The following is a 19,020-nucleotide window of genomic DNA, read 5'->3' on the forward strand; positions in this document are numbered from 1 at the left end:
ATATGTGAGTAGTTCAGCTATGTAACACTGAATATTACACACGTATTGAGGAAATATTTTGTATTTGAAATTTTTCTGCATAAAAAAAACATACATAATATTTTGTTCAAAGTATCTGTGAAATATCAATGTTGACAATATACCTGAAATATTTTTGATATATTTTGAATAAAGCATTTTTTGTGAAGTATTGCGTACACAATGCAGAAAATTGTCCTGAAATCTGTTTGAAGGAATATTTTAACCGTAACGCTATCGCGTAAATTAAAATATTTATGAAACATTCGTTGGTGTATGTGTATGTGTATGTGTGTGTGTGTGAGAAAACTTGCAACGAGTTAATCCTCATACTACTAATAATCTGTTTCAAAATACTGAGGACAGTCATTTTAAGAAAAGATAACTGAACTGTCTCCAAATTGGCGAAATAAAGACGAAAATATGAATCAGGATGAAAAATAAAGAAAATATTCTTTCAACAGTAAAATTGTACAATAAAAATAACGATATAGTACATATTACATCAGCAATGAGAACGACTGAATATACCTATATAAACTCGAAATCGCGGGTTCTGTGTTCGGCTCCACAGTTCGGCACGTGTCGCACACCTATAGCTTCCTACTTCAATATAAAAGTGACCTTCTCTTCTTGCGGCATGACGACAATTTGATTCGTGTTAATGTGTACATCACTACACGTTCTCTTGTGCATGTATTATAATTAATAGATGGCTAAAAAGATGGTTCACTCGTCCAGCATCACTTCCTCTTTGATAAGTACTTCTTGGAAATTATCGATTGCGCTGACAACTCCTTTCTTTAGACCGTAAACTCGGTCGCCCTGATATTCAAAGAATTTATCTTCGTGCGGCCGAGTAGTAAAACCGACGGTTCGAGAACAGTTCACAGTCAAGTTAGGGCCGTCCTTTTTGACAACAATCGCGCCGGTGTAACCGGGCGTTGTTACGACTGACAATGAGTCGCTGCGATCGCCTTCGCTGTTGTTGTTGTCATCCTCGCCGTCTCCGCGTTCCATTTTAAGCCCATAGCTCCTCTCTATCGAAGGAAAACCGAGTTCAGCTGACAATGAATGGTACTTGTAGTCACGAGGTAATTCGTCGAAGTTCATTTCGTGGCAATCTTCGCTCTCTCCGTTCAAAATATAGTTGTACTGTTCGTCCTCCCATGCAGTCCTTTTTGTCTTCGTCGCCGGACTCCGTCTAATTTCCTCGATGCAGAAACAATTGTCTTCGTCACTTCCTCGACTGTCTTTTTCCAATTTCGCTGGCGAGTACCAAGGCACGTCAGGGTCCGTCATATCATCCTTCCACTGTTCGGAGAATCGTAGGTTATCTGAAAAGTCGTCGCCGTCAATACCGCCAGATTCAAGGTTGCACATCATCATATTCGTAGCGTAGATCGGCTTGGGTGAGCCGAAAGTACTTCGAGCTTCGTTCGCGTGATCCAGATCTAACAGATCGATAGAATTTTCCCTCGCCGTTTCACGTTCTATACAGTTGCTATCGGGCCGGCCGATTTCTTCCTTGGTAAGCAATGCTAGATCGGAGTTTAAAATAATTTCATTGTATGATCTATCGTCCAATAGAGCTTGTCTTGCAAAAATGTTCCGGCTGTCTCTGTTCTTCTCATTTTTCTTTGCCGGATGTTGACAACTTTCGTACATTTTGTTCAACCGATGTTTCAACCTTTGGCAAGTTGACTGGCATGCCGCCTTCTCGCCACGACGTATGTGACGTTTTTTCACAGAGAGTCTCGAGATGATTTCGTTGCCGATTCTCAGTACGAGTGTTACTTTTTTACGATCGTTAGGCAAGTGATATTTTCTATTATGAATCTCCAAATCAGAGATACACTTGAACGATATGTCGCAAATTTTACAACGTTCTCCTATAACTACCACCCGGCAATCGGTGATTTTGTTTTTTGCCTCGACGCCAATTGCCTCCAAATCGCTGTGGTCGGTGCCGGTCGTCTCTCTGATCTTGAGGCCCATGAACTTCATGAAATCGAATTTTGATTTGACGCTGGTGGCATCGAGCGGAATAGATTTGTAATGTTCTCTGATATGATCAGCGAAGTCCAAAGCCATTAAAAAAGTTTGGGAACAAAATTTGCACGTTTTAACGTTACGAAAAACACCCTTCTTACCAAACTTTCTGTCCATGTATATCTGGAACTCTGTGTCCAATTCTTCCGCTGTAACAATCGGCAGGCGTTTGTAATTCGCAAAGCTAATTACAGGCCCAGGTTCGCGAGAGTTTTTAATCCCTCGCAATTGCCAGCAGGATCGCATATGGAATACAAGTTTTCTCTTCATCCCAAAAACCTTTTTGCATCCATAACAGCTAAATCTCGGGTGTTCTTTCCTCATGTGATTTACATACTCCGTAGTTTTCGCGAACAAAATGTCACAATCCTTGCAATAAGACATTGTAACGTAGTCAGCTTCTTTATTATTGTGAAAAATCTTTCAAACGTCACTCCCACCCGGTAGAAGCGTGTGTCAATGGTATTTGTAATCACAACTTTGTCAATTCCAAAATAAAAAATACTCGATGACTCTGCGAACGAATCCTCGAATAATTTACGAACTCGTTCGCAACACTTTTTTACATTAAAAAACAAATATTCCTAACAATGAGTAGTAGTGAATTTACTCGGCGTCAAAGCATCATTGCTGTGTCGATGTAGAAGACTATTCTGTGCAGAGATTGAGTGGCGAATGCATGCGGCGAAACTGTTTACCAAAACTCAGTCCCCGGCCAAACGGAACGGGGTTTATTGTTATTATCTGCAGTCGTGACGTCTGACCTCGACTAGCGACCACGAACACTAGACGCGCGACACGGTAAGAAGTGCGAGTTCAGAAAAACGCTCGAGGGTGGGAGGCTTGTATCTCCGGCACCCGTGGCGGGGGGGGGGAGGCAGGCCACGTGACGAATAATCTGTTTCCGTTCTCGATAAGAGATGTCTCTGCCTATCGAACACTTGTTCACCGTTTTGACTGAAAAACACCGATTTTCATGACCGCAATTAACCCTGTAAAGTAAACGATCTAAGGGTCATTCAAGTATTGGCTAACGCAATTTTTGCAAATTTTTGCATCCCACTAATAGCGATGACGATTGGAAACGTTTGCTTGTTTTGCCGTCTACTGTTTTTTTAACGTTAACTTGCGCTTTTCGAAAATTTTATTGGCGAATCGATTTATCACCTGTAAATGGCAGGAATGCTATTTATAGTTACATCTTGGCCAATTTATTCCTACTTTGGTGAATATTAATTATTGTTAATTATTTTTAGACATGTTAGCATGTTCAGTAAAACGTGAATTCATTATTATTTATCGGGGTTTAATACTTGAATGGACTCTTATATCTCGAATTAATTTTTCACCTGGTCGTTGATTGACATACGCATATCGGTATGTATGGAAATGGCGTTACCATGTTCCGCTATGTTTGTTTTAACTATCTTCAAGCACGAAGACAAGTACGCCGATATGTCGATCTTACTTGTTTAGAGTTGGCTTTTGCATTTTCTTTCTTTCTTTTCACTCCCAGTTTTTCACGGTCAAATGACTTTTGAGTTTTCGATAGAACGTATTCGGAAAATATAAATCGCTAGTAATGTTGATCAATTAATTTATTATTGACCGAAAAACAGTCGGTCATTGTCAAAATATTCCGTGATGTATTTATACTCGAGTAGAAATCAACGATTGAAGTTATTCTCAGAACAGAAAGATAAGTGAATAAACATACCACGTATAATACGCATCGCATACCTATAACGAAATGTGCTAATTATTGATTATAAATATTGAATTTGGTATTTTTCTGTCACCCGATGACACAATAAGTCGGTGATCTGCAGAGAGTACTGATTTTAACATATTTCCTATGTAAACATTAGTGTAGTTCTTATTTGGGGCTCGGAATAATTTTTTTACATTGTCTCCCAAATTATAAAAAAAAAATTGTGTCAAGTTTCAATCCGCTACGTCAATGGAAAAACGTATTTCTAAGCTCCGAAAGTTTTAAATGTAAAGTACATGTAGTTTTTATAACCAGATATTTCGTTTTGTGTGACTTTTGTATGAATAAAGGTATCAATTTGAAACTTCACAGAGTTGTGGCTTTTAATTATAGAAACAAACGCTGATAATTTGAAAATTTTATAATTATTATTCCATTATATATAAGCCTAATGAAAGTGATGCTATTAATCTTATATACAAAAAGAAATAAGCAACAACGTTGCCAAGTTTAACATCAGTCCCTTAATTTATACCAAAGTCATACATACGAAATAACTGGTTATAAAAACTACATGTATTTTACGTTTAAAACTTTCGGAGCTTAGAGGTACATGTTCCAGAAAACTTTACACAGAGTTTTTTTGAATGATTTAGAACAGATTTGGGGGCTTCGTAAAGAAAATTTTTCCGACCCCCAAATAAGGACCATCCTAGTAAACATGTATAGTATTAATACTATAAGCAAGCGTTGAGATAATTTCGGACTTGACAATACAAGTGCATTTTTGAATCGTATGGACCGCGAGCGAATTCGTAAAGTCACATGTCTAAGCTTACTGACTGGATACCGAAATTTCTGCAAAACTGGCAACAACGCAACGACGACTAACGTGGCGCAATGCCAGTGTCAGTTGTCAGAGAAGATTGCACGATCGAGAAATAGAATATGAACCCAAAAAGTATTAAAAAAAATCAAAAACGCACTCGCTTTTCTATAAGGGATATTTCCTTCATCACACTGTTATTATAAACTTCTTGTATTATTTGCAACACGACTTACGCTTTTTTCGTGCGTAATATAATCAGTCCTGACTGTGTATGACTCATCCAAAAGGAAGAGGCCGTCACACCTCGAGTCTCATACTATTTACGATACATGTATAATTGAGTGTTCATATTATGCCTACGTGAGTTTGTGCCGAAAGATACGCGTCAAGCATTTTTGTGCTATGTGAATTGTGCGCCAGCAGAAGGTCTTGAACGTCTTATTTAGAAAAGTACGGAAACGACAATTCTCTTTCCTTGGTTGTTGCAGGCGTTCCACAAGATCTATTTGTCTACTTCCTTTGGATAGAGTCTACTAGGTTTCAATTAATTAATGTTTAAATTTCGAAAAAAATTCATACTTTTATCAGCATTTCTTTGATTTCGATCAATCCCTTCATTGCAAAGCTTTATTTTGATACACCATGACAGTCTTTCGAAATATAATCTCTCATAACTACTAGATCGATGTACATGGATTCGTTGCAATCCGCAATGTTCACAATTTTTTTTTTTTTTTTTCTCAATTGTTCAATTCCGTCATTATTTCACTACGAATGAATAAAAACGATCTATAATTACGATATTCCGCACATATGGCTTTAATCTGGCAAATAAATATATAATGAATAAACGAAAACATGAACTCACTCGCGAGGAAATGAGACTTCATAATAATATTTGTGAGAAGAATTTCGTTGTTTATATTCTCGGAATTATGGTCGCTGCAACCTGAGACTGTATTATACATATACATGTATACATGTATTCGAGCTATGCAGCCTCTTAAACGTGAAGCCAAACCATCTATCACCATATGACCAACGCTATAGTCAACGGCACTATTGGAATGGGGAAATCATTCAAATGTCCTTCGGTACACGTAGTTGCTAATTAATTATCGCAGTTAGTTGAATTCAATTTCTATACACCATAACAAAATGTACCGTACATTTTAAATTACTCGTTTGAACGATCGAAAAATAATTGTTATTATTGCACGTGTTCATGTATTGCACTTGGCTTCATGTTCAATTATTATTAATAGAAAATCTCTGTATTTTTATTCAAATTTGTTATTTTTTTATTTAGTTTCAATCAAAAATTACCGAATGTAGATATTCTTGCGGAAGTGCTTTAGAACTGCGTTATGAATTAGACTTTTTGGCACTACAGTATCTTTTATCGTATTTACATATATTTATATTGTAATTACATACGAAGAAGAAAAAATCAGCGATCCTGATCACATAAAGTGAGTCAGCCGACAAAAGTACGACCAACATGAAATAGCAAGTCTCGACCTGTTCAAGCATTCTCGCGTCTTATTATTAGTCAGTGCAGTTCGTAAGAAGCAAGTTTGGAATTTCATCGGATTAATGTGATTGTCACGTTGCATTCTCTCAATATTTTTATTTTACACGCACATTCTGACACAGTTATACATTAAATAGTTTGGTCTCGATTCATTGTCGATGTATTGTTTTTAGAAACTTTTATCACCAGAAGTATTAAGATGAATTTTTTAATCATTTATTAACTTATGATATTATATTACATATGTGCACGTCTGACAAATATTTAAGAAAGTGTTTAGTTACCTTAAACTCAGTCAACAGATATTTTAGATATCCCCAATCGTTTTATGATCTGTGAATTGCTGAATTCTTGTCACTGCAAGGAAAAATGTTTAGTAAAATCTGTTCGTATTACACAAAAATAGATGTTTGTCTTTGTAGTTTTTTGTAATTTTTGTAAAAGATTTTTGACAAGAATTTCTTTGTGGTTTTTAAAAGACTTGCTATATTGAGAGAAATTTATACCTGTGGTTACAATACAGCCTTTAAATTTTTTTTTAGTTTTTCACCGAAACTGAAAAATTTAGATTCAAGTACAAAATGAATCGACTTTTGTAACTATGACCAGAAAATATATATGTTAATAGTCTTTTTGATTGTAGTCATTTGTGGGATATTTTCGTGTAACTTTTGCAATAATTTGATATTAGTGCAACAATAAATCGATTTTAAGGCCTTCTTCGATTTAAATAACCAGAAAATAGTATATTTCAATTGTATAATATTCTATTAACAAGAAAAATTGAAGAGTTTTTAATTGTAAGTGTACGTTCCTGCTCACAAGTTGATGATTTGAATCCAGCTTCAACGCCTGACTAGGAAATAAAAATTAAAATGCATTTCCTCATCGAAGGTCTTATGCTCGAGTGAATCTTATACCAAAAATATATTTTTGTACCGAAGGAGGAAACTAAGATTATATCATTTACAATTTTAAAGATCAAGGGTAAAGGTTAAGTAGCTCTGGTCATTGGATTGGATGTTGCGAAATTATCTGGCATTAGTCAGTTTGTTGACCTTTGTTTACATCGAGAAAGTTAATAGGATTCTGCGTTGTTTAATATTGTGTGTTGTCCGACCTTTTGAAGGTTCGCAAAATTTTGTTTTATCTTATTTTCACAGTACTGGGAATTCTCAAATTACAAATATATAGTTACTATCTAGTAGGTTATACGCTTCGCGAAATCAATAACGCAACAAGATTTGTGGTAACGCATTGTGGTCACATATCTGCGAAACTGCTGTTGTCAATTTTGATGAATTTTGTGTGACTCATATAAAGTTCCCAGTCAGTATGACGACATGACTAAAATTAGAATAAAATGAAATACATCGTTTAATTGGTACAGGAAGGTTCGGAAGTAACCAACGAGCATATGGCACAAAGATACTGGTTTTATTTTTATCTTAAGTTTTGAAATTTGGAAATTGATCTCTATTTATTTAACTGCATTTTACTCGAAACTACGTTTTTCAATACTCTACACGATAAATTTGAAATCATTCTTACGATTTTAGTAGAGTTTGGTACGAATTCCATTCTGACATGCGATTCTCGATTTGTTAAAATTCCAGAAAAAACTTAGTACATATAATTTTTTAGATTTCAACACGTTCTCATTTTACAACTCACAGCGTTTAAATCAGGCCTGAAGATTGTAACTCCTGCGAAAAATCACAATAGAATAAACTATCTTGAAGTAACCGTGTAAAAAAATACGAAAAACATTGTTTCGAGTTAAATGGGCGTGGTTCAACAATTATGAAACATTTTGTAAATTTCAAGTACTAAGATAAAGATAAAACTAGTATCCTTCAGTCGTATAATAGTTGGATATTGTATATCAAGGCCAGGAAAGAGAGAAATTTTTGATAATTCTTTCTGGGGAAACGTGTGCAGGTTTGCAAATTTCTTTGTCTAACATTAAAGAGTCTGATTTCAAGTATATTTCGCAATTGTTTTTATTGAAAAATTTTTATAAATGTGGTATATAGACACATCTGAAATAAAAACATCAAACGAATTTAGTTTTTGTAATAAATTATCTAGTACTGTATCAAAGGATTCGATAAATTAATGATTTCTCAAAAAATGGTCTCACTCGGTACAATCTGTGGGTTTATCTTCCACATAAGCTAGTTATAACTTTCGTTGTTGTTTTGTGTGAAACCATCTCTGCATCAAGGTTGCCCACATTGCTTTTTTCATATCGACTACTGAATTAGGATTACGATGTACAACAGAACCATAATAAACGGTCAATTTGTCGATCATTTTTCCGATTAGCTTGTTTCGGCCGCCGATTCCTTTACGAGGTTCAAGCTAGCAGCCAGAATTAGCAGCCCAACGTTGTAATCTTCATTCGAATTTATAAGGTAGTGAATTCCGAAAATCAAAATATTGTGAAACACCTTGAACCCTCAATACTTTTATAGAATTATGAGGATAAAATTGAAATTTTCCTTCACGAAAGTGGAAATAATGGCAAGGACAGTGATGAAATTGAGTATCCTGTATTGTATTGAATCATCATCGGAGCATAATTAGTTCTGCTTGTCGCTTCATTTTTTGCGCCGTCTCACGTTCTTGCTCAACGGTTTTCGAATTAAAAACGTTTTTTCGCTTTTTCGGTCGCGACTTCCGGGCACCCACCGATCGCCGTGGCTCTCTCGAGTCTTTATGACTCTCCATTTGTAATGAAATATTGAAAACGAAAAGTGTAAACGCCAGAGAAATTCGGTAGATCCTATAAACCCGTAGTTTCACAGGTAGAGTGGGAGAAACTATAGGACTCACACAAACGGAACAAAGAGCGAATTGTCTTATAAAGAGGATAGTAATTTAACACTACAACTACCGAAGTACAATATGACTTGAAGTATATAGGGATTTTAAAATAAAATTGTAAAACCAGTCTAATAAAACAAAAACAAAATTCATTAAATTACTCCTTTAGTTATCGTTGTAACAGTCATTACATCATTACGAGAAATCATGAAATCAGTTATTTTTACTGACTAGTTTTAGCGTTAACTATCTAGTCTTCATTATCTGGTACTAAAATCTGTATTCGAACTCTAACAACATCGTAAAAAATGCAGTTATTAATATCACCATACTATTCTTCCAAATCGAAATTGTCAACAATAGTAAAAAACCGCAATTTTTTATTTATTAAGGCAACGTCTAAACTTCACTCTGTAAATCTACAAAGTTGTGTTTCATATTTTCGTTTCACCAATTAAGTTCATGACAGAATTCTCTGACCTCACGTAAACCGTAGTGCGGCCTGCGGAACAAAATAGACAGTATAAATCTCATATTGACCGTTATTCGTTTTTTGTATAATTCTTGGTTTTGTTGTTGCTGATACGGTGACGAAAACTTTTTACGAGTAGTTTATACCTGCATTCTGCTGTAACAATATGGCACACACGTAGGGTGTTCCATTTTAATGAAACTACATCCCAGAAATAAGGTGGTGGGGAAAAAGTTCACGACAAAAGTCTTATCGTTTCTTGGGATATAAAAGTTATAGTACCGAGAAGAAATGGTCAATGCTAGCAGGCTGAACGACCGACTGCGCATGCGCAAAATAACTGAACTCGATTGGTCGGTGAGATCGCTGTACAGACTACAGCTATTCATACATTCTTCTGAAAGGCAAGAGAGCCAATTTACTCGAAACAGGGCTTTCATTGTCAAACTTTTCCACGTTAAGCATCGATTTGAGGTTATGTTGTTATGAGATACCTTTTTGTATCACTTATTTGAGGGGAATTTTTTTGTCAACTCGGCGTATAGAATGCACTGATGAATATATTTTCTGTATTTACTAACAAAAACAACAAAACCCCGTTTCTGTAGGAACGTTTATGTGCTGTCAGTTCTGGCGAGCCACGTTATTCGTTAGTTCCATTTTAAGCTATTGAAGCGCTGGTGTCGTTTTTGTCTGTCATCGTTATATAAACAACTATTTCGTACTAAATCCTCAGAACTAGTATCGAAATCGCGTGATAATTCGAGAAGTCTTTAGGAAACAGTCAGCTCTTTTATAATACTCAGTGAATTTGGAATTTGGGGTGCTAACTTCATATATCGATTAATATCAGAAAATCTGGTTAATAGCGTATGCTAGACACCAAAAAGTGCATACCTAGAATCGTCTGGCTATCCGCTACAACTTCTGTTTCAGAGAAAATGACGGATTTTCTTCTATTCTTAAGTATCGTTTTTCAAAATTCCTGAAAGTGGTACCACGTGTGATAAATCCAGCAATGCAAACTCTTGTCCCCCTCGATGCCATAAAGCTTTTGTCTGGAACTATTTTATCCCTTCGTGACACCCTAGTTTTTCGAGGTCTTGAACTGGTTAGATCAGAATGTAACACCTTGTACATGCCTCTTTGTTACGCAAAGTCAGTTTGGCGTAAAAAAAAGTCGCAATAAGACATCCCTGATTAACAAAGCGATAACGTAGCAAAAACCTTCTGTAGGTAGGGTAATAATCCGAAGCACGTTGGACAATAAACCTCTGAGTCGTAGGTCACTACATAACGAAGGGGGGAGATACGGCTTATCGGGTGTCTGAAAGTCGCTTCAATAAATTGCCGAAGCTAGTCAACCGAGCTACCAAACCCGAGTCTCGCTTACCGTAAAGATTGAAGGTACTCCAGGACTTAGGACATCTTATATGAATAGTGAAAACTCGCCAACTGTCCCAAAGCGTGTGGCAGAACCGGGATGGAGTAAAAATAAGATGTTACAAAAGGTTTTTCATTTCAAGGAGTGCTGAACGTTATGTCAGTCCCTAGCTTATCTGCGCGATTGCAAATCGAATTCAGATTCCAGGTATTTGACAAACTGTTTAATTTGAAATTGGACAAAAATCACGTGACAGTTTTGAAAACCTGATGATTGAGTATCAGGTAAATTAGCAAGGGTTAAAACTGATACCATAGAACTTACATCATCCTAACCTATCCCAGCAGCACCTTCACTTCTTTTGTTCGTCTTTTTTAAAAGTTCACGTTATGTAGATCAGTACACACGTTGCGTAAATATATACGATGAAGCTGCAAGTGGCAGGCTAGCTAATTATAAGCATGCTTAAGCTTGTTGGTACGCAGCAAAACCGGAACAAGGAACAGCTTTAGACGACCGCGGAGTAAAGATGGCCCACAAACTTGTCAAATTCATCCACAAATTTACAACAATGTATACATCATACATAATTATTATATTTTTGTATTTCAGGTACGAAAACATGACCCTCGAGTAATGATGCCACCAACAATCTTGGCTTCATAGCGCGTACATTGAGAGAGAGAGAGAGAGAGAGAGAGAGAGAGAGTTAAGATGCCGCATGCTGGGAGGTAAGACCAACATCATTAACTTACCTGATGGATACTATGGTACGCGTTTCTCAAATTTATGTATGTTTTATCTGGCGGGTTCAACGGAGTCACAATCGCTGCAACAATTTCCTTGAAAGATAATAAGATCACGAGTTAGTCGTGGACTGAATTAATGAAGATGGAAGTCTGCTTTTGTTCGTACTAGTTAAACTAGTTTTCTCATAACATTCGAACGTAACAACTAGATTCTAATAAAATTATATTATTTTCAAAATTCTGTGGAGACATCCGTGAATATTTCGTTCAGCGCAATGAAAGTCATTTAAGGTTTGGTGTATTGCTGTATGAAACATTGAAATGTTTCATTCTCATAACTATAAAACTAAAAATACTTTTTACACAGTAGCCCACAATTATTTTTGAGAAGAACGCGGGTAACTTCAACGTTTGTGGCGTATGATTCGAAACAGTGCGTTTATTTATTAAAGATGCCCAAATTTAATTGATAAACCAAAACTTTTTAGATTCAAGCTGCAGTTTACTCTTGTATTGTGTTTTCTGTCTAAGGGAAAAACACCATGAATTGTCTCGCGTTAACCTCCTTCTCTACTGAAAATTCATCCCTTCTCTCGGCCAATTCAATGTCCAGGACATATCCTCATAGACTTATCGTTGAAAATAACCTGGCCAACAGATTCTTTGGATTATGATAATCATATGGCCCGATTATTACTTCGAATTCTAAAGAGATGAATTTTTTGATACGTTTGAACTGTTTGTAACCACATGCAGTTGACAGTATGGTATGGAAAATCAGTACCACATAGCACAGAGTTTAAATGTTCTCTAGCATGTTATTCTACATATTAAAATGTCTCAAAGTTGAGTTGTGACAAAGCCGGCTTATTTTTCTGGAGCAATCATTCAGTGATCGGTATAACACTTAAGCTCAGATTTAGAATGCTAAAATAGCTACTCTTTAATGAAGAATTCCTTAACACCTTGTTGTCATGTTCTATTTTTAAACTTTATTGAATGTTTTTCGCCCCCGTTCTGATTCGACGGTTCCCTGTGATGCCATTTGCGTGTCTGAAGCATTGTTTCACGTTCCAGACTCTTAACCCCGAGGCTGACCTTAACCTATAAACGGAATTGTTTAACGGTTTCATTTCTGATGATAGGCACAAAAGCGTACCACGTGTCTCGGTTCAAGGAAATTTTTGGACTTACGACGTCAATATCGATAAGCTACGAAAGAAAATTACAAACGAAATGCGGAGGTGAAGCCTGCGCTTTGTTCATCTGATTTTTGAATCACATTTCATGACAGTTCTCTCATTGTCATATTCAATTACAAATGGAAGTAACTTCGGGTCGCAGTAGACTCTAATAGTATTTCAATTCAGGAATGTTAAGTGCCGCTTAGAAGAGGTAGGAGATCGCAAATAAGCCCATTATACGTATGTTTTTGCGGGATGAAAATATACCGTGACTCATTAGAATGCTTGTAAGCACGTAGGCAGAAAAGGAATTACGACAAATGGTCACTCCTATAGTAGTTAAGAATATTTCTGGGGTAGCTTCGTGACAATAAAATGAAGTAAAACGATACATTTCTTTTTTCACATTATGATAGTTTTATTCAAGAAGTTCCATGTTTTTAATTTTCGAACAAAATGGCCCGCGTGAGCGTTAGATGGTCATGTACCTCATCAATTTGAACACATTACGTCGCAAATTACGGTATTTTCTTTATCCACGAAACAATGAAGCGCTATTATTAACAAGTCTATCCGTTTTTTATATATGGTATCATATACTAGGTTAAATGGATGAACCATTCCTAGGTTGTGCACACTGAAGCAGTGTTTCTTCAAACCTTCGGAAATATAATGCAGAGCACAAGAAAATCCTCTTCAATTGCTTGAAAATGACTTATTAGTACGTTTGACTCCATCATTGTTTTGTTATGTCATTCTTTCTATCGCCGGAAAATCAATGATTCAAAATTCATGCAGCACAGTGACTGCAATTTCCGTAGTTTTCACTTGTAACAAAAATAAATGTGTCTGCACTTGTGCGAAAAAATCGTGAATATTCATGAAAAAGCGTTCGAACTGGGTTGCATAAGTTAGTTAATCTTACAACACGGTCCTGTGGCGCAACGGATAACGCGTCTGACTACGGATCAGAAGATTCCAGGTTCGAATCCTGGCAGGATCGAATGCAATTTTTTTTCTTCCCCTTTTACACGCCGGTGTTGATTTGATGTAAACTGTCGTGTAAACGAGTTGTGATATGCGTATTGGTAAACAATAAATGACGTAGCTAGTGTCTCTCATCGTCATGCTTCGTGGTAGGGAGTGCCTTGATCGATTCCGATGCTGACTTATGTATCCCCAAATATCAGAGTCTACGCATCTGAAACGCGAAAAAGTGTTTGACAACTCCATTCTATACAGAATTGTGAATAGAAACATTTCAATGCATTTCCATTTAGAGGAAAAATAAAGTGATGGAGTTGGCTGAATTAACGACCTCGATTACATTTATTTGAATGGATTATTTTTATTTGTTATTATAAGTGATTCAACGATAGCATGGTAAAAAACGGAAGTGAAGTAACATAGAGTATGCAGTATATAGAGAGTAGAACTGTATCTTATAAACTAGTTAGATTAAGTCTTAGACCCTTAGTTAAAAAAACCCAACACAAAGAAATGGCTCAGATTCTACAAAATCGCATTACTAGTTATTATTATGCATGTAGTAGTATTATTATCGCATTAGCCATTTGTTTACTTCTGCGTCAAATGAAAATGTATTGTAGTGTTTTTGTTCAAAATTGTGTATAGAATGCAGCGGTTAAGATACAAGGGCTTTTATACTTGGAGATGTATCAGTCAGGAGTCATCGAAGAGCATATGACGTTGGGACTGATGAAAAATGACTCAACCTAGCTATCATTTGCAATGTTTCCGTAAAATGATGGGGTCACAAAATCTTTGACCTTATACTTGTGTTGTTTTTCTAGTTTGCAGGGCATCTAGATTTCAGGATGCTATGAAAAATTAATGTATAGATGTGTATCAAATTATTTCTGTTGGAAAAAGTAATCAGAAAGTATCAAATGTGAACTGAATATTGCCTGTATAGGTTACCATCTTCGAATGTTGATAAATCGTTAATTTTCTATCGTTCATCAGTGTTTCACTTAGTAAAGCGAGCGGACGTACAGTGGAACGATTTGGTTTAGCAAATTTTTACTAATAGGTCAGGTAGAGAAATGATTAGTGCATTCAATCCCCGAAGGGGAAGGTCTGATTCTCTTTATCTGGCTCCAGCGGGGTGACACAAGTTTCTCCTTTCACTTCCTCATTTAAAAACTTATGACATACTATGACCACCAGTAGCGGATTTATCAGCAGACTGAGTAGGCTGGAGCCTAAGGAAGCAGATTTTAGGGGCGGCAAATTAAGTTAAATCAAATTCTATGAAATTGGCGACTAAATGTATGCTTTTAATGATTCGATGTGTTTGAGTCTCGCGCTGCAAGTCAGGGAGTCGCCCGCAGGGTGGCGCGCGCATCCCCCCCCCCCCCTTCGGCCTCGGTTCGCCACTTTCGGAGAGCTTCGGGCATCTTCGTTCCAGCCGCTGCACAGTTCAGACGTGTGCGAGAAAGTTCCGATACACCACATTCTGCTCTCTAGCGTTATACTTCTAGCGACAGCCAATTTCTCTTGTAATTGAGAGAGGGTAGTTCTCGTTGTTTCGTTTGTTTTTCCTTTATTTCCGGTTATAAATATTAAGCGTTAATTTGGTCATTCATTTACGAATATCAACAAGAAGAATAAAGACACTTGGGTAACCTTTCCAGGAAACCAATCTTGATCGCATTTCCCGTGTCTCTTTTCAGCTTCTCTCGGGTCATCTTTTACCCGCAGAAACACAATCTTTGGAAAACAATTGTTTAGAAAAATGTTCTGTGGAAAAATGTCTTAGCAGGAATATATTTTGTAAAAAAATGTTGCGTTGAAAAATTTATTTGCAGAAATATATTCTATAAAAAAATGTAGAATAAATCATGCAGGATAATTTCGAATGCGAATTTCAAGTTCCTTTTGGCAGAAAAATGTTCGTGTAATAAAGAGTCTGTAGAACATATACTGTAGAATCGAACCTCATTCTTTGAAACAGTAATGTTCTATGTTCAAATATTCCTTTTCTACATACAAAGTTTTATATTTTAGCACTTGTATGATAAATATTTTTAATTAAATATTGTAACCACAATTTTACTATTTGAAACAATAATGTTTAATAATCGCACTATTACTTATTCGCGATTATTTTTTTCCATGTAGTTCATTATTGAGCTCTTATTACCTCAGAAATATAGCCAAAAACTATTCTTGTGCAATCTTAACTGAATCGTTGGGTTGTAAAAATAATCTAGGAATAATCTACGAACTGATACACCGATTCCTTAGTTCCCAATCATACTAATTACAGGAAAAAGGTGGTGTAATTAGAACGATAGTGCACAAATTGTAATTAATTGTTATTAATATGATTGTGAACTAGGGTATCGAATAGTAGAGGTCGGTAGGGGTGAAAAAATTACTGATGACCACAGCAACAAAAGTAATGTTGAAAAGGTAATTGAATAGCAAAAGTGGTAGCTTTTATTATAATAATAACAAACAATGCAAATTTGTTTGCTATTCTATTTCACGAGTGCTTTGCGAAAAAATTGTGTTACGAGAGAACATAGCAAATGCGGTGAACTTCAAAATTCTACACCATAAGAGTGAATTGCGCGATTTCGATTTTTCAAGTCAATCTTGACTCCTGAAGGTATGTAGAAAATATTTTTATATTATTTCAATTAAAAAGTATCGTTTAACCGTTTAAAATACGGCCATATTCGGTACTCTTGCAAAAACTGTATAATTTTAGAAAATTCTATTTCCGAACAGTTGAAAAGTATCTTTTTCTACCATTTTCAACAGCGATCCAAATTCAGGGCTTCAGATGAGTCTATCAGCTCACGAAACCACAAGAATCGGCTGTTCCCACCCGTTCCTTTGGCTATGACGATTTTTGTTTATAATTCGTGCACAGCTTGAGCGGGTACGTAATAAATGTTATGAATAATTTGTGTTCAAGATTCCTTGAGAAGCAGCATAATCTCTCTATCTGATAAAAAAATCCTGTACCGCACAGCAACAGGTAAAAAAGATTATAAAAAATGTAATCGAATCAAACAAAGATACGAATTCGTTTCAAATATTGTAATTGAATCACATGAAATTAATTGAAATCACATATTAATTAAACAATCAATTCTAACTCGAATGCAACTTACAAATCTATGTTGTAAATGAGTTCTATCTATCGCAAATCAAACAGGTTTTGTACAACTAGAATTTAATCAACTTATGCAAATTGTTATTGCCGGGTCCTTAAAACTGTTCATAAGATTTGCATTACGTTTCGTTTCCTTGATTTGCAACAACGAATCACCAGTTTTCACATTCTAGTTCAAGGAAACTAAAACGCATGTACTTGATAAAAACTGTGCGATGTAATGTGCATGTAGAACACCTGAAGGCATCAATTTTCCGAGACTTCTAGGCCTGCGTGTAATTCATAAGTACAGAAATTTTCATTCATTTGAATAACACTCTGTTACTCTTACGTTTCCATATCATCACAAATTTCTACATACATACCGACAATACCTAATTGCAGTGCAACGGAATTTTCAGTCAGCGTAATTTTTTTCAAGAGTATTCTTCAGCTTCACAAGTATCCATCGAGAACAATTAATAGTAACGGACATCATTACCTGGTACATGGTAGGTGTTGTGTACTTTCTTTATTGGAATTTTGTTTATTATTAAAGTATCTTTTTTTCATTATAGAGATGTGATAATTATGTGGGCGTCAATAATGAGCGTGGACTTACAAAACTATATAGTATTAGTAAAACTTGTTCACTGCCTCTTATGGAGTCTATCACAATAGTGAAATCGGTAATATTGAGTTTCGATCTATAATCCATCAGGCCAAGAACGTCTTAATTTTTCATCAAGGGCTCTGCATTGGATAGTGTAACATCTGTTGACTAAACGACATCTGACTAAAAGCGTCTCGTGAATGAGAAAGACTTAAAAAATAATTTGAAGCTTCTGTTCAAACTTACGCACGTTTGCCAGCCATGTCTTTTATTGATCTTGGGACTCTCGACCACCAGTGGAGCAATAATTCAAGTCACAGCTACCACCCATACACCAAATGGTGTCACAGACAAGACAGTGAATGATTCGTAAAGCACATTCTGCACCCACACGAGATCGTAGAATGTAGATACTGATGACAATAACGTGAGTTAGGTTTGAACAAAGTAAATAAGCATTGATTGTCCTAAACTTGGAGTTCTGTTCCTGCTACGACGTCTGTATCAAAGTACACATTATCGGTATTTCCTCATGTATCACAGGGCTATAGTTAGATTGTGGGAGAGAGGATCTTGGAGAAAAAAAAAATACAAACCCACGAGTGTGATGAGATGACGTGGGCTTAAGTTTTCCGTTATACATAGTTGACATTGAGTAAGACGGTTTTTATGCTACATCAAGTCGTACTGCTCGTGGGAAAAGCGTTCTGAATTTGCATTATGGAGATCTCGTTCAATCCTGAATACTTGCGTGATAAGTTCAGAGTAGCCAAGACTCAATTGTACCGAGCAAATTTTCGTGAGACATGCAGGGCATTTTGGAAGATGACAAAATCGACGTCGGTGAAAATTGGGTAACATGGATCTTCCGTACCTTCGTAATCTGAACTCAAATTACCACGAATTTCTAATTTCACGATACCCTGTAAGCCTTACGTTTTTTACACCAGATTCAGTGCTCATACAGTATGAATAAATGATTGAAGACAATTTGCCAATTTTATCCAAAAATATGGGAATCATTGATCTCATCGATTGCCAACAAAAGGTCGTAACCAAATCTGCTTAGTATTGCTTGGTGGTTAATGGGTTCATGGTGTTGCCTCAAAGCTTGAAGAAACTTCCTTTCTTGTACGAATGCGTTAAGCAGCACGTAGTTGATATTACAAAGACATTACAAATGTCGAAAAAACCGCCGAGTGCCTATTCGATTGGGCATGAAATTGAAACATAGTTATTTGAATTAATGAAAGGAAAGAATTGATTTGAATGATGTGAACCCACTTTTCAAACTACAAAAATTAAAGTGTATCCATTTTTACAAAATAATGGATAATTTTCTTATCCGTCAGCAGTTTTATCGCAAAATCAATCCGAGTCAAGATTTTGATGGCATTAACTCACCTTACGAATTTCGAATTGATTTGTTAATTGCTTTGGCTAAAATCTTAGTCCATAGGTTGTTGTATTGTTACGAAGGTCATGAAGAACAAGAACAAAAATTCCACCATCGTCT

General features: G+C 36.0%; 2 protein-coding genes and 1 non-coding gene across 6 annotated transcripts in view; 2 read left to right on the forward strand and 1 right to left on the reverse strand.

Annotated features, from left to right (window-relative positions):
* LOC124407674 (collagen alpha-2(IX) chain-like) overlaps nucleotides 1-19,020 on the forward strand; it is a 68,483-nt gene that overhangs the window by 13,257 nt on the left and 36,206 nt on the right. For all 4 annotated transcript variants that reach the window (XM_046884066.1, XM_046884068.1, XM_046884070.1 and 1 more), the window contains exon 2: nucleotides 11,442-11,560. In XM_046884066.1, coding sequence (XP_046740022.1) covers nucleotides 11,544-11,560 — 17 coding nt within the window. In that variant the 5' untranslated portion in view covers nucleotides 11,442-11,543. The remainder of the gene's footprint in view (nucleotides 1-11,441; nucleotides 11,561-19,020) is intronic.
* LOC124407676 lies at nucleotides 321-14,717 on the reverse strand. The gene is made up of 2 exons (XM_046884072.1): nucleotides 14,708-14,717; nucleotides 321-2,471 (listed from the first exon to the last, which is right to left on the reverse strand). The coding sequence occupies exon 2, from the start codon at nucleotides 2,452-2,454 to the stop codon at nucleotides 748-750; it is 1,707 nt and encodes a 568-aa protein (XP_046740028.1). The 5' UTR covers nucleotides 2,455-2,471; nucleotides 14,708-14,717; the 3' UTR covers nucleotides 321-747.
* Trnar-acg lies at nucleotides 13,693-13,765 on the forward strand. Its single transcript has one exon. It is a non-coding gene; the product is annotated as a tRNA-Arg (tRNA).

Source organism: Diprion similis, chromosome 6 (assembly GCF_021155765.1).
Source record: "Diprion similis isolate iyDipSimi1 chromosome 6, iyDipSimi1.1, whole genome shotgun sequence".
NCBI lineage: Eukaryota > Metazoa > Arthropoda > Insecta > Hymenoptera > Diprionidae > Diprion > Diprion similis.